The sequence below is a fragment of the Pygocentrus nattereri genome, chromosome 10 (genome assembly GCF_015220715.1).
Source record: "Pygocentrus nattereri isolate fPygNat1 chromosome 10, fPygNat1.pri, whole genome shotgun sequence".
Classification (NCBI taxonomy): Eukaryota; Metazoa; Chordata; class Actinopteri; order Characiformes; family Serrasalmidae; genus Pygocentrus; species Pygocentrus nattereri.
In genome coordinates this window covers 13,271,807-13,286,214 of record NC_051220.1, presented here as the reverse complement: position 1 = coordinate 13,286,214, position 14,408 = coordinate 13,271,807, and the positions used below count along the sequence as shown (strand labels likewise).

The following is a 14,408-nucleotide window of genomic DNA, read 5'->3' as shown; positions in this document are numbered from 1 at the left end:
TTTCCAAGCAATTTGGCTACATAAGACTACAAATTAACTGACTTTATAATATTGGATGTACACGATTGTCATCTTCATGTTTTCCTATATTGTGCCCACACTTAAACTCTTCCGTTGTTTTTTTTTTTTCTGCTTCATGGTTCTGAAAAAGTTTCATTTTCTAAAATTTTTACTAACAAAAAAATCTTTCTGGACTTCACTTATATGGTAATCAATTTCGTTTCAGGCTGTGTCCATCATGAATGTGGTGTTTGGTAAGGACCACCATTACATTGCTGAGATTAAGAAGGAGATGGAGGAACAGAAGTGAAAAAGACAAAGTAGAGAACCTTTGTAAATGCAACAAAGGCTGCATGGCATGGATCTTATACCTCTGCCTGAATACAAAGTGATGTCATAATTATGTTTCTTTCTGGTGTTGTTTAGATATGTTTTGTTTTACTTGTCATTGATGACCTGAATGCTCGATTTTGAGGTGCTGGTATTGTCTGTCTTCGGTTGGAAACAATGTTTTGTGTGAGCAAGGGCTAATATTTAAAAACCAAATATAATTCTACAAATGATAAATTCTTAAAAGTATTTATAAATGACATTTTTGCTTTCCCATGTAGCAACCAGAAGTTGAGACTCTGGAAAACCAAAATTAAAATGCAAAAATAGTTTGAACTAGCTCACTTTCTCGAAATGTAAACCATGTAATATGCTTTTTGTACACATCATTCTCCATATTAAATTACTGTGTGGTGTTGCATGAATGTTTTGCAAGAAATAGTGTACTGTGTTTGAGGCTGAAACTGTATACCAGATGTCATGGGTTCTAGCCTTGCTGGAAGGCCAGAATCCAGCTTAATTTGATGATTTCTCTGCTGGAACACACCTGTTGTGGCTCATCTGTTAATTACCAGTGTTTGAGCAAGGAAATCACCAAACTGTGCAGGTGCTCCAAGACTGGAATTGATGAGCCCTGCTCTATACTACAATATAGAAGATGCTGCAAAATGTTCTGTAGGAATAAAATTGAATTTAATTGAATATAGAATCTGGAAATTATCACAGGGTTTTCAGATTTTCACTGTTTTTGCTGTACTGCACCACTTGAAAAGCAGCCATTAATGGCAACCTGTCTTCTAAAGTTTATTTTGCATGAACAAGCACACAAGAGAAATAAATAAAATAGTAAGGACTCAGGATTTGAGTTTTGTAGACAAAAGGCCATAATGTGACACACAGGAGAAAATGGGGAAAGGTACTAGTGGGGGTAGGCTGGAATTTAAATATAGACTATTAATATTATACAACTGTACATTATTTACTTTATATAACTGCTGGGCAATAATTATTGGAACATAGCTATCTATGAACCGCTGTTCAAAGTTTAGCCCTTTGCTGCTAATACCGGATTGTGGGAACAGCAGAATCATGTTATCAAAAATCTCAAAAAAATATTTTAAAAAAGATTATGAAAATGTTATAAAAACTAAAAGCAGTGTTTTAAAAAAACGGATCTGTCTTGAATGATGGCACATATTCCAAATTTAATGTCAGCAGCACATCTGAAAATATTAACATGGACAGCATATATTGTATACAAAACATTTTTGTTGATTGTCTTAATAAATAATGCATCCTCCACAGAAAACTAAGATAAAAATGCCTATTTTCTGAAAATTTTAGTGCACAATTTCTGTTCATTTGCAGAGTTTTACATATTGGAAACAATATAAAGTTTTTAGACCTTATTTGTTTTGTTTAAGTATGTTACATTCAGTAAACTAATTGTGCATTAAAATATTTAGTTGTGTGTTATTTGTAGAGGATGTGTATTTGTTCACTAGTGTGCACGAATGTGGGTGTTTCACTGCATGGATGGGTTAAATGTGGAGGTCTAATTCCACAGTGTGCAAACACAGTTGGCAAAAATGGTTCAAAATTCTAAAATGCTCAAATTTATTTTTACTTAGAATGCCAACAAAACAGTTTGACTATGGCCAAAACCTTTTCATATATCTTTAATATGTCATTCTTAACTAGGCTAAAAGCAGCTTACATTTATATCAATTTTAATAATTTACTACTGTTCCTTTTTACATTGTTTTTATAGCTGCCTAGACAAATTACCCTACCCTATCATTTTGTTGACAGTATGTATTTGTTCTTGTGCCACATGTCAATCATCACACAAAAAAGGCCTTTATCCATGACGGAGATTTAGATGAGCACAACCTATGTGCAGAGTGGCTTGTTCTGTGATGTCACATTACTATGGAGCATCTAAAAGAAGTGCTGTGTTTTATTTTAGATAAAAATGTCATTAAAAATATCAAATTGCTTGCCAAAGGTGAGTAAACTGGAAAAAAAAATGTTTTGGTGTAACGTTTAATTGATGTGAAATTTTGTATGAATTTGAGTTAATTCAGTGGACATAACAAGCACTGCCCCCTGTAGCAAGACCTTAAATGGGCAGTTCATGCTTGAAGAACGTCAAGAAGAGTGGGCCACAATTCCTTCACAGCAATGTAATAGACATCTCCAGCGTTTGATTGAGGCCATTGCTGCTAAAGGTTGTTAACTTGTGTTTACATGAGTGATCTAGATGTTGTGTTTTGTGTCTCCTCTCGTTCACCTCATCATAAGCATGAAACAAATTCCTTTTTCCAACATGGTAAAGACTTATTCCAACAAGCTGCAGTTGTCAAAGGCTGCTTATGTCAACTTCGATGTATCGTTGACATAACACCTACAGTACTGTGAAAAAGTTTTAGGCCATGAGATGTGTAATGTGTTCATCATTACAATAAGCATAAAAATGATAAATACAAATAAACCAAACATTGATATGATGCATGTTTGCAGTCCTTTACAAAGATCTCAGTGGGGAGTTCTAGTGTTTACAGTTGCCATCCTGTACTTATACCTATAGACGGGCTAAGTATAGGATTAGAAATCTATGCAATGACACCAAGAAATCATGAACCAATCAACCTTTCAGTAAAGTTTCTGTATATTCTACGGAAGTGTTTATAGACTACTGGAAAACATTGAGATGAAGTACAGAGCGTGACCGATTGATCATAAAGTATTGTTTAAGTAAGGAATAATATGAGCTTCTGCTTTTCATTAGTTCTCTCAGATCCTATCATGTTCTACCATGTCAAACACGCCGTACACACTTAAAACGTAGAAGCCGACCATACCGAGGGCATAAAATCTAATGCATGAACCTGTTACTACAAAGAAAAGGCGTTTTATTTATATATCAGTTACATGAAGCACGCACTATGTAATGCAGATGTTTTAGTAGACAACCAATAAAATGACAGCATTTAGCAGCTTGTGAATGGCTGCGCTCAGGTAGAGTTTGAGGTGTGCAGTGAGTGCATTGCTCCCCGTACTGACCAAAATGTTAGTATTAAAGTTACAATGAATGGAAAGAACAAAAACAAACTTTTGTTGCAGTGCATGGAATGCTGATTTCAGAATTCCAACTGTGAAATAATAAAAGCGTTCTGAAGTTCAGAATGACCCGAGTATAGCAAAGAGCCGCGTGTGCTTGTTTTAGACACGAGTTGGTTTTAAACGTCAGCTGTAGTCGTGCACGGTTTACGTGAATGGCGTATTTTCATTACAGTGGGCTGAAAACAGCTGGCCGCTTTGCTCAAGCACGCGGAGGCTGAGGTTCCAAGAGAAAGATGCAGAGATGAAGGCCAGGTCTGAAACTAAAGGCGGCCTGATTTTTTTTTTTTTTTTTTTAACACCAATAAGTCAATATTTACTACGAATGACGCTTTTGTCCTTTATTCTCAGGCTCTTTGCGCGTTTCAGTGCTCAACCTGTGTCTCCACGCCAGACACTCGTTTACAGCGCCACAAATGAACACGATTGGTCGCCGCTCAGCTTATTCGCGTAAAGTTCGTCCAGAATGACCGCAGTGTTGCTGCGCTAAAGAGCTCCGTGTCGGTTAGACATACACACATCGTCCCCTCACCTCAATATAGCGCTGTATGGCACTCAGTTTCATGTAAAATCAGCCAGAAATGAAGAATCAAATAAAGAATGACAAGTTACATTACACGTCACTGGTCACGTCACACTGCGCCATTAACTTCATATATAAACGAATAAACTTCTCCCTGCTTGTAGCTGTCTGGACGAAATGGTATACAAATCCTGCAAAATCGGCCAGTGTTCCGGTTAGAAATTCCAGTTTAGTTCAAGTAAGCTTGCTTCAGAGCAGGTAGTTTCGTGGCACGGGTTGCCATAGCATTTTAAGTGCTTAATTTTTTTTCAGGACTGAAACATTAACTTTATGAACATAATTCAATTTCAACAAAAAGGTCAGATAGAACCCTATAGCTCAAAAAGCCCCTTGTTGTCACCTTATGAAAACCTTGTTTTCATAAACAATGTTTCCCATTCCTCACTTGGTTATGACAAATGAAAGCTTAACTTGACCTGGAAAACAGGACGCATGCACTTGCATATCTGGGACTCTGCAAGAATGATAATGGTGTTTATTTTGGTAATACTTTTATTTCAAGCTTCCACAGAATCATTTATTACACCTTGCTGAGAATAATTAAAATGTATTGCATACAATTTAAAATCCCATCACATTGTAAAAACAAAAGAAAAATTAAAACCAATTGAAAGTAATTGAAGAAAAAGAAAATCAAATAAAACATCTTTTTAAAATAGGAAAAAAAAAGGAGTAAAATGACTGGAGGATATTTTGTAAAAAAAAAAAAAAAAAAAAAAACCCTAGATGACTGATTAGTCCTATAACATCAGGCATTCTGAAATCTACATCATAAAAGGAAAATAATAACTTTCCCTAGTGCTGTAAAACCTGAATGTGTATATTGATTTTTTGTCTATGGACTCACTGAGGGATACCAGCCACAATCTCAGACTCAATGCCACAGTGATCCACACCTCTCAGGATCTTGAAGAAGCCTAAAAGAAGCAACAGAAAATGCAATATAATGCATCACAATGGCTGGTACTTTAAAATTAGTTTAACATGTAAAAACTTGTGTTAAAAAGTCAAGTGAAAATTTGTTATATCCACATCCTTGTCTAAGCGTCAGGTGGTAGCAATATCATTGGATATCAACCAAAATACCCCATTGCAGCGTGAACACTAGTCAATTTCTAAACTCCTAACAAATTTTGAAAAAGGGCAAGAGACCCGAGCGCACAGACAGGCCCCAGGATTTCATGCAAATCATTCAATATTACATGGTCATGCAGCCAGATGGTGAATTCTAAAATTCTAACACTAAGTGTAGTAAAGGAGCAGCTATAACTACAGTTACTGATTTAAAAAGACTGCTATCCAATCACTATCCAGAATACATGCTGATGTAAGATTGGAGCAAGTGGAAGGAGTGAGCATAACTTGTATACAGTAAAACAAAAATCTGTACAGATTTTGTTTGCTGTGTACACCATCAATGTACAAAAAGGCAATTTCTACAGTTGTACAATACAACATTGTGGAGAATGAATGAAGCCAACAAAGTGACAGGTGAAATAGCATCTGCAGTCGTGAGAGGATTCACCCACAAAATGTAAGAAGGGGCGTTTTGGTCTTTGTTTAATGTAAACATCATATGTAAAATGATTTACTTGAGACCATGTTATGGTGATTCTCCATTAAGACATGAAGCAAAGCCAAGTAAAATTATTCTAACACATGGCCTCAAGTGGTTTTTTGCTTTTATAAAACAGCTCGCCCATTTCCTAAAAAGGTGGGACAGAGCCAAATTTAAATAAAAACAAAAAATCAGTTGAAAATCATTTAAACCCTATTTATTTATTTATTTAATATGTCCACTTCGAATTTAATGCCAAGAACACATTTCAAAAAAGTTGGACCAGGGCCATGCTTACCACCGTGTTATATCATCTTTTCTTTTTATCACCAAGTGACTGGGAACTGAGGAGACTAATTGCTGTAGCTTTGAAAGTGAAATGTTTCGCCATTCTTGCTTGATGCCTCTCTCTCCTTGTTAGCCCAGAGGACATGGCATCCAAAGAATAAAAATTTTGATTTGTCAGACCTGAGGACAGTTTTCCACTTTGCCTCAGTCCATCTTTATGAGCTCAGGATGAGAGAAGGCAGCAACGTTTCTGGATCTTGTTTATAACAAAGTGGTGATCTGTTTGTACCCCATCATGTTACCCACTGCTAATTAACCTACGTAGTTGTGATGTTCCACCATCTTTTCTTTAAACGTGTTGTTGGCATCAAACTCAGAATGAGCCAAAATCTTTCAAAAATCTCTCAGTATCAACATTTCATATGTTGTCCCAGTGCTTTTGTCTTTATAGTGTATGAATAAAGTGAAGTGTCAAATGAAAACCTTGTTTAAGCTTGATTTAGACACCTGTGGGGTACAGCTGCCATGCTGCATAGCACTTCTCAAACAGTGTGCAATACCCTTAAGTGATTCACCCAAAACTGAAATAATTGTCTTACCATTGTCACCCCAGTCAGTGTTCCATGAGTTAGCAGCTAGCCAGTAGGGAGTGCCATTTTCCTCGCCCCAGCCCAGGATCTTAATTGCATGGCCTCCTACTGCAGAGCCACTGACATGCTGATAGACACCTTGAATATGCAAAAAGATAGAAGGTACATACATACTGAATAGCTTATCAAGCACAACCACAGGTCCCCCAATCAGCTACAAAGCAAAATTACGATGCTCTGTCATTCCTATTCCTTGTGGAATCCCATACTAACTAGTACATCATGACTCATATCACACACCATCACTGTAGTACACTAGTGTTCTAGTCCAAACACTGCTATATGCACTGACAAAACAGTCCTACTTTTTTTTCCTGTAAAACTGATTATAGAGCCAGTTGTATTGGAAGCAACTTGAACGCAGCACCCCATATAATTTTGGGTTTATTTTCAGAGGGTTAGCATGAGGATAGACAGAATATATTGTACAGATGCTGCTAGACAAAGTGCTCAGTGGAAATTCTAATGATCGCATACATGCAATTTACTAGGTATCATTTATGTATATAAAAAATAAAAATTAATATTATACAGAAATAATGTTGGATCTCATTATCCGTAATTGCTGCTGCCTCTGCAGCAGATGAGGAGTAAAAGTGGGTCATAGTTGTGTTTACAAGACGTTGTATAATTTAAATATGACATAGATGCTTCTGTAGCTTATCTTATTGAATTAAACTAGAAAGGCAACAAACACGGCCATTGAAAGTGACCTTAAGACTTTAAAAGGATCAAAGATCACACTACATTTTTACAGCCTACTAACTGCAAGAATCTAACCGTCCTGTGGTTTGTTAGCCTGATAGCAAAACTCCTGTTTGCACCAGAACCAGCTCCTCTTGTCCTAGTCAGTACTGTAAGCATTGTTATTGATCGACTATATTTAGCAGTATACAATAAAAGAAAAAGCAAAGCAAATGTTTCAAAGCAAAGCAATGTGTTTTTGGCCAAACTGATTTAGTGGCTTGAGTTAGTATGGTGTGGTGAATGGCACTTGCTGAACAGAATTCCAAAATCATGTTTGAAGTCCCCTAAATGACTGATTGATCCTAATTACTACTTTGTTCTTTGACTCCTCCCTCTGACTGTGACTGGTCCTAATCACCATGTTTGTTCTGAGCCCTCCTTGTTGCGCATAGGTGGAGCAAATAAAATGAATGTAGATAAAGCAGGGGTCCCTTATAAAGTGCTCATTGGTGGTGGTCCTGTGGGGGTTCTGACCAGGGTAAAGGGGGGGCTCTGACAGTGGTGTAAATAAACAAAAACATGAAACAAAAGGATAGTGGTTCAGGTTTAACATAGCCAGTTCGTAATTCATTAAAATATGCCTTGGTCAGTGCCTTTGGAAAGGATCAGAAAAAACCCTAGTAAATGGCCTTTGTGTATAACCTAAGATTATGCCTGTTGATGAAACAGCCTGAGAAACCTTTATTGACTGACTTGTCTTTTTTTTAAGCAGTAAGTACCTTGCCACTCAGCTGCCAAAAGAGTTGTACATTACCAGGTTTTGTAATTAGTTTACTGTGAGATTGAGTGCCATCTGTTGTCTACGGTTGCAGTTATTGTTTTTAATAGTTACCAATAAGTAATAGTTAGTTTTTTGTAAGGGAGCATGGCATACAACCGGATGGAGTGTAAAATGCAACAGATTTTATGTTTAACTTTTTTAACTCTGTGGAACCACCAGTGGTTCTAAAATCACACTTGGTCATATTCTTCATTTCATAACTTTCATATTACATAAGCTTCATTCAGAAAGTAGATGTCATGAGATCAATGGGTAATGTAGTTTTAAAACTTTACAATAAAAGCTGAAATATTTTTTGTCTACTGAAAGTCAACCCATTTTTTCACAAATCTGAGCCATCTCAGATGGCGTCTCTTCAGTGATTTTTTTATTTTATTTTATTTTTTTAAATACAAAGAGCATCCAAGATTTCTGGCTTTCAGCAGCAAAATGTAAGCATTCCGCATTATGTTTATGATCATAACATTCTGTTAGAGGGAGTTTTTTATAAAAACCCCAAAATTTAGATTTATTATCTAATAATAAGTTATCTAATATCTTTAATAATTTGTCTTACAATGTGCATGCAAATTCAGAAGGAAAAACAAATATACCCACAAGCATAAGAGGTTAACAGGTTTAAGTACACCATGGTAAATCTAGCCACATTCTTGTATAACCAAAGCATAGTCAATTTCATGTATGTAAAATGCATGTTTTTTTTTTTTTCATGCTAATCTTTGCTGTTATACATGGTATTTTTACTGATCAAGTTTGTTTGGAAAGCTCATCTGGGTCAAAAATACAGTGAATTAAACATGCTCAATTTATCAGACTTTTCTAGAGCCCATTACAACTGGTCTTTCAGTCTCATAACGGATGCTGGGGTAAATTCTAATATTTTACCTCCATGTCAATAATCTAGCTCAAATATTCTAAAAATTAACCAAAATGTCTGCTAGTGTATTGTCAGACTTTCCTTGGTCTTTGCTTACCTGCATACCTGCTGTACCATACAAGAGTTTGCTGTATTACTGAGACAGGTGAGCTCAGCTTTGATTCTACCAAGTTGTGCAAATGTATAATAACTCCAGCTAAAGTAAATACGGCAAATGTTAGGTCATAAAAACCATACTGCTCACCGGACTTGTACAGAAGAAAGTCTTCATATACAGTAAAAGCTCCCTCTACTGGGCCATTCTTGTAGAGCTCTTGCATAATCTGCTTCTCTTCAGAGGGAACACCATAGGATTTTTTTCCTGCAACAAACACTATTATTAATATGCAGAAAATAGAGTACTTTACTTCAACTTCCATTTAAATACATTCATCCAAGTGTTAAGTATTAACACTTAAATTCCAGTATTACACTGTAAGACATATGTCTCAGTAAATTTAAGGACTGCAGACTGGCTTAGTTTTAAGGGACATAATGTGTAATAGACTCAGATACTTTATATAAAGTTACATACACATACTCTACAAAACCTCTGATAAATGCTGTTTAATGTTCAGCAGTTGCTTTAACATAGATAAGCAATACACAAAAGGTCTATAAATAAAAATATATACCAAAACGTTTGTCTTGCTTGTAAGAGACACCATAGCCAGGTTCACACTTTTGCTCACAGCTAGGAGTATCTCCACCTTCCCCTGTGCAAGGAGGACGGCTTCCATTTACGTGATGCTCACAAGGCTCAATGGAATATGGCCGACAGCCTGAAAGACACAGTGAAACCTCCATTTAGCAAATGGCCATGTAGAAATCCACAAAAATGCAAAATGGCCACTTACCTATATGAGAGTTGTAAAGTCCACCTGTCACCAAGCCCTCATTTGTCCAGAAGTCCCAAGCAGCAGAAGGATATCCACCATTACATCTGAAGAGTGAACAGACCAAAAACGTAGGGTGTATCAATACAACATGCCATACTGTTTTTCAAGGCTCTGAATGCAATTTGCAACGGCTATCGAACAACAAATTCAACACTAAACATCAAAACTGGTCAATGGACAGATTTTTACCATTTTAAAATGTTTATTGCCATGATTAACTTAACTTTCACCTCAAGGCGATAGATACGTTCCCAGTTTAGTGCTCTAAACCTTTACTGAATCATTTATGTCCTACATGAGAAAAACATCAGGCTACATTTTATCAAATAATCCATTTAGTTCCATCTTAGACTTATAAATGGCATTCATGAGCTGACAAATATGGCTTGTAACCACCAAAAGTTTGCACCTGCTGTTCCTTCTTGCACAGTATAACTGAAGAGAAGTTATGATGCAATCACTTGCTAACAATCTTATCAAACTTCAGTCTGGATATTTATTACTTATTTTATGGCATTATCTTTTTATGATTATATCTTTATTTATTGGTGTCATATTGGCTAACATTTGGCAGACTTCGGAACAATGTACAAATGACATGGATTTCTTAAAAACTGCCACATACAGCTTTTTCTTCACTACACATATGAGCTCTGGTAGTGTTATAAAAAGAAAAGATGTTCATCTGTATTTATAGTAAAATAGGATGATTGTACAAATACATGTAAAGATAAAAAAGTGCACTAAACCACATTACAAACAGGCCATTTTCATACATTTTAAAAGCTCAAAATCTGGCTTGAGGAAACAAGGACAATGAAATAAAAATGTCAATTAATTTCTCTCTGAGCCGCTATAGGCCTGTGCAATGTAGAATTTTAATAATTTAAACACAGGATGGCGGGGTGGAACAAAACCACACATTTGGGTATTTAAATACAAATTTGGATATTCAAATAGCACAAAATGCTTAAAATAACCATGTTTTAAACAGGTTTTGCTGTCTATATAGCTAGTCTTATCAAACTTAATGTATTCCTTTTTTTACAGCATATGGTCATATTTTTAAAAATGCAGGGTTCATAAGTGTTTTAATATTTATAAATATCAAATATCAATTGTTCTCCAAGTCTACTCACCCCATCCCACAGGAATCGCAGCAGGTCAACAGGTCCTCAGAAGAGATCTCGACACTTACTTTGCCATTGTTATGAATACAGATTCTGTCAGAGATTGCTTCAGCTGCCCCAAAAGCCTGAACAAGGAATCAAACAGACATTCCTTAAACTGACAAACAGCTAAAACTTGTGTTCTGTGCCTTTTTCTACATTAAGCACACAAAAGCTAAATGCTACATCACCAAACACACTAATAAAAACGTGGTAATCATTCAGTTTTGAAAGTAGAGAACGCTTACTTACCCAGCATGACCCACATGAGCCCTGGTCTCTGATCTCTTTCAAAGTGGGACAGTTAGGCCATTGCTCCCTAGGATCAAAACTTTTGGGAAGTTTGATGTCTCCAGCATACTGATCCCTATATGCATGGAGAAACAGGTTTTTTAGTTATAAATAAATAAATAAGAACAGTATGTGCAATAAACATAATGCAGAAAAAAGATGCCCAGTTAACTGAAAAAGCAGAAAAGGCATGTGATGTGAATCATCCTGAAGGTGCAGTAATATTAACTACTTGGATCTTTCAATTAGCTAGTGTTGGAGTTGCTAACATCAGACGCAAGTGATGCAAACTCACCATGCATTTGATAACTATCTTTATGTCCAAAGTGCATCACTCACAAACACACAGTAATATATACAGAGAAGCTGTGACTCAAAAGACACAAACTCTTCATATATCTATTGAAGTGATGTTCATCATAACTACTTTGTCTGAAGTGTATTATATACATATAGACAAATGCATAGCATATTAAAAGCTGCAAAAGAATAAACTGCAGCATATTTTCTTAACCCCTTTGCTATACCCAGCAGGCTTCCTTCAGCAACAATGAACTCACATGACTGGGAGTTTGTATCCATTCAGTTTGGCTCCACAGAGTTTCTTCACATAGCTGTAGTCCACATTGTGGAAGTTATGTCCAGCCTTTACAGCAGATTTAAAAACGATTAATAAAGCATCATCAAACTGTCATCAATCCAATATAGCTGACAGAGTTAAGGTTGGCTTGATATCCTGGAAGTACTGGACAGCTACCACCCTTTTACAAAGTCAGACAAATTATTCCAATAGCAGCACTTACTCTCCAAGTAGTGTTAACCTTGTTGATGTAGTTGACCATCTCATCAGAGAGTGGAGTGAGACGAGGGCGAGCTGAGCTCATAGACAGAGCTGTCAGCACACACAGGAAAGCCACACACCTCATTCTACAACAAAAAAATAACAATGCAAGTTCATAATTAATTTGAATATAAATAGCTTCATCTCACAAAGGTACTACCCAAGACATAGTCTGGTTGTAAGAACACACCAGAAAGGACCAATCAACACATGTCAGTGATCCACTTAGATACCAATCAAGGAGATAAAAGGGCTCTGGACATCACTTCACAGCAGCGTACAAGAGTTCAAGCAAAGGGGAACAAGCCATTGCTGTGGAATTTAGTTCAACAAATACGGTCAAAAACTACCATCTCCTAAATATTTTGCTTATGTATTAAAACAGAAATTCAGCAGACACCTCCCATCAAAACCTCTCATCAACATCTAAGACTCCCCTATGTCTAAAGTTTTGGGTGGTACCTGGAGACTACACAGTAATTAAATTCCAACATTTTTTAAATCTTTTATAAATATTAAAATTCAGTCTCTTGGTATTCATTAGACAATGTGCAGACTATGGAAAAAACCTAGGGACTGCAAAATGTACAAATTCTCCAGGTCAAGAAGGTGAGACTACATGGTTCCAGCCATCCAGCCTCTTTCCATATTTATAAAATTGTCTTTTTACAAATCTATTGCTCTTCACTATACGAGTTTGTTGTCTGCGTGTTAAGCCTTTGAAAACCAATGTTTGAAGGGGAACTCCACAGACTTTTCAAAATCCATGAGTCATTCAGGGTGGTTTGGTGTGAAACTCAGACACCCACCTGTAAAAGCTCCTTCACAGAAAGTATTACACAAAATGGTTATGAATACTGATGCATGAGACTGTTTTACAGTAGTTTTATGATAAGGTTTTGGCCTAAAATGTATTTTAACCCATTCATGGTGGCGAGATGCATAAATGATGTTTTAAGGCAAGATGGTTCCCAAATCATTTCTTCCTCAAATGTTCGTTCCTCATAACTCACTGAAACAACGGAAAGCGAAAACCGTCAAAAAGTCTTAAGCTTCGATTTAATAATCCAATCAGCCTCAAAGCGCAGATCTACACGCTCCTTGAGCCCTTTCGCTTTCCGTAGTTGCAGTGTGGTTTGGAACGGATTTCTTCAGTATATGCGCACTCAGTACTCGATTCGTGAAGGGAAAGTGAACTCAAGTGGGAATCGAACGCAACAGCGGAACCAGCGTCTCCGCTTCTGGTCAACACCGGATAGCAAAACAACACCACAACAACACAACAACGGCAAAAAGAGTCATCACAATGATGAAATAAAGGAACGACTACTATACAATACAGTAATGAAACTACGTGAGCAATCATTCCAGAGTATTTAAATTAACCAATTAATAATTTTAGGAGTACATCAGAGCTCATCTCAAAAGACTGAGGAGAAGAATGATGTTAAATAAATGATTGCGGTGAGGAAAGCACCCACCCTCCGTTTCGAGAATTGGGAAGGGTGGTGGCGGGGGGCAGAAAAACACATGGCCATGGCCGATCCAAAGCGAAATAAAGTCACTGATTTAGCAACTTATCAAGATCACATAGTTAAATCACAAAAACAAAACATAAAAGCCTGATGAAATGAAGTTACTGTACCTGCCGTTTGCTGATACTCTCTGTGATCTTCTTCTCACCCCTCCTTCTCGTAACCTTTGTGATACACCTAACTAACTACAGAAGACGAGACTGAGTATTTGATACCCTTTTATATGCAACTGTTGTTCTCAGTGATATCACGTGAGCAGTCATGTGCGTTCCTGTCGGATGACTAAGAACGGTGAAATTGCGAAACGGGGGCTGAAGTCATATGACCTTTCCGTCAAAATAAAAGTCAGCATGTAAAGTGCAAATAGCTGGAACATCTGCGCTTGCATGTGTGTATTAATAGGACAGTTTACAGTAACAACGTAGTGCCTTTTAGTTTTACGGCTTAAGATCAACTCTATATTTTGCTCAGTGCCTAAGTGTTCCTTTTAAATGAAACGTTTCAAAGAAAAATACACTTATTTGGACTACTGGCACAAGTGATATTTAGCTGAAACAGATTTCTCCCATTTGTAGTGTACATCTTATACTCAGATTAGTGTTGCTGGAAAATACATATTTCACTGTCCCTTTATTACCAATAGTCATAATCAGGACATGAAAATTTAAGGAGATCTTTGGGACAGAAGGAAAACATG

At 36.6% G+C, this 14,408-nt stretch overlaps 2 protein-coding genes across 2 annotated transcripts in view; one reads left to right on the top strand and one right to left on the bottom strand.

Moving 5' to 3' along the window:
• The window catches only part of smyd2a (SET and MYND domain containing 2a), a 33,071-nt gene extending 30,231 nt beyond the window's left edge, over positions 1-2,840 (top strand). The window contains exon 12 of the mRNA XM_017708822.2: positions 227-2,840. Within this exon, the coding sequence (XP_017564311.1) occupies positions 227-310 (84 nt within the window). The 3' untranslated portion in view covers positions 311-2,840. The remainder of the gene's footprint in view (positions 1-226) is intronic.
• A 1,895-nt stretch (positions 2,841-4,735) lies between these two features.
• Positions 4,736-13,980, bottom strand: ctsba (cathepsin Ba). Its single transcript, XM_017708823.2, has 10 exons — positions 13,822-13,980; positions 12,139-12,262; positions 11,896-11,981; positions 11,297-11,411; positions 11,015-11,130; positions 9,834-9,919; positions 9,612-9,758; positions 9,182-9,298; positions 6,482-6,610; positions 4,736-4,953 (listed from the first exon to the last, which is right to left on the bottom strand). Exons 2-10 carry the CDS (start codon positions 12,259-12,261, stop codon positions 4,880-4,882), a joined length of 993 nt encoding a protein of 330 aa, XP_017564312.1. The 5' UTR covers position 12,262; positions 13,822-13,980; the 3' UTR covers positions 4,736-4,879.
• Positions 13,981-14,408: the final 428 nt, after the last annotated feature.

Coding starts and splice junctions, on each gene's coding strand:
- ctsba (XM_017708823.2), bottom strand. CDS start 12,261: ATGAGGTGTGTGGCTTTCCTGTGTGTGCTGACAGCTCTGTCTATGAGC. Junction 9,920..11,014: donor TGCGATTCCTGTGGGATGGG/GTGAGTAGACTT, acceptor TTCACTCTTCAG/ATGTAATGGTGGATATCCTT. Junction 6,611..9,181: donor CTTTCTTCTGTACAAGTCCG/GTGAGCAGTATG, acceptor TGCATATTCAAG/GTGTCTATCAGCATGTCAGT.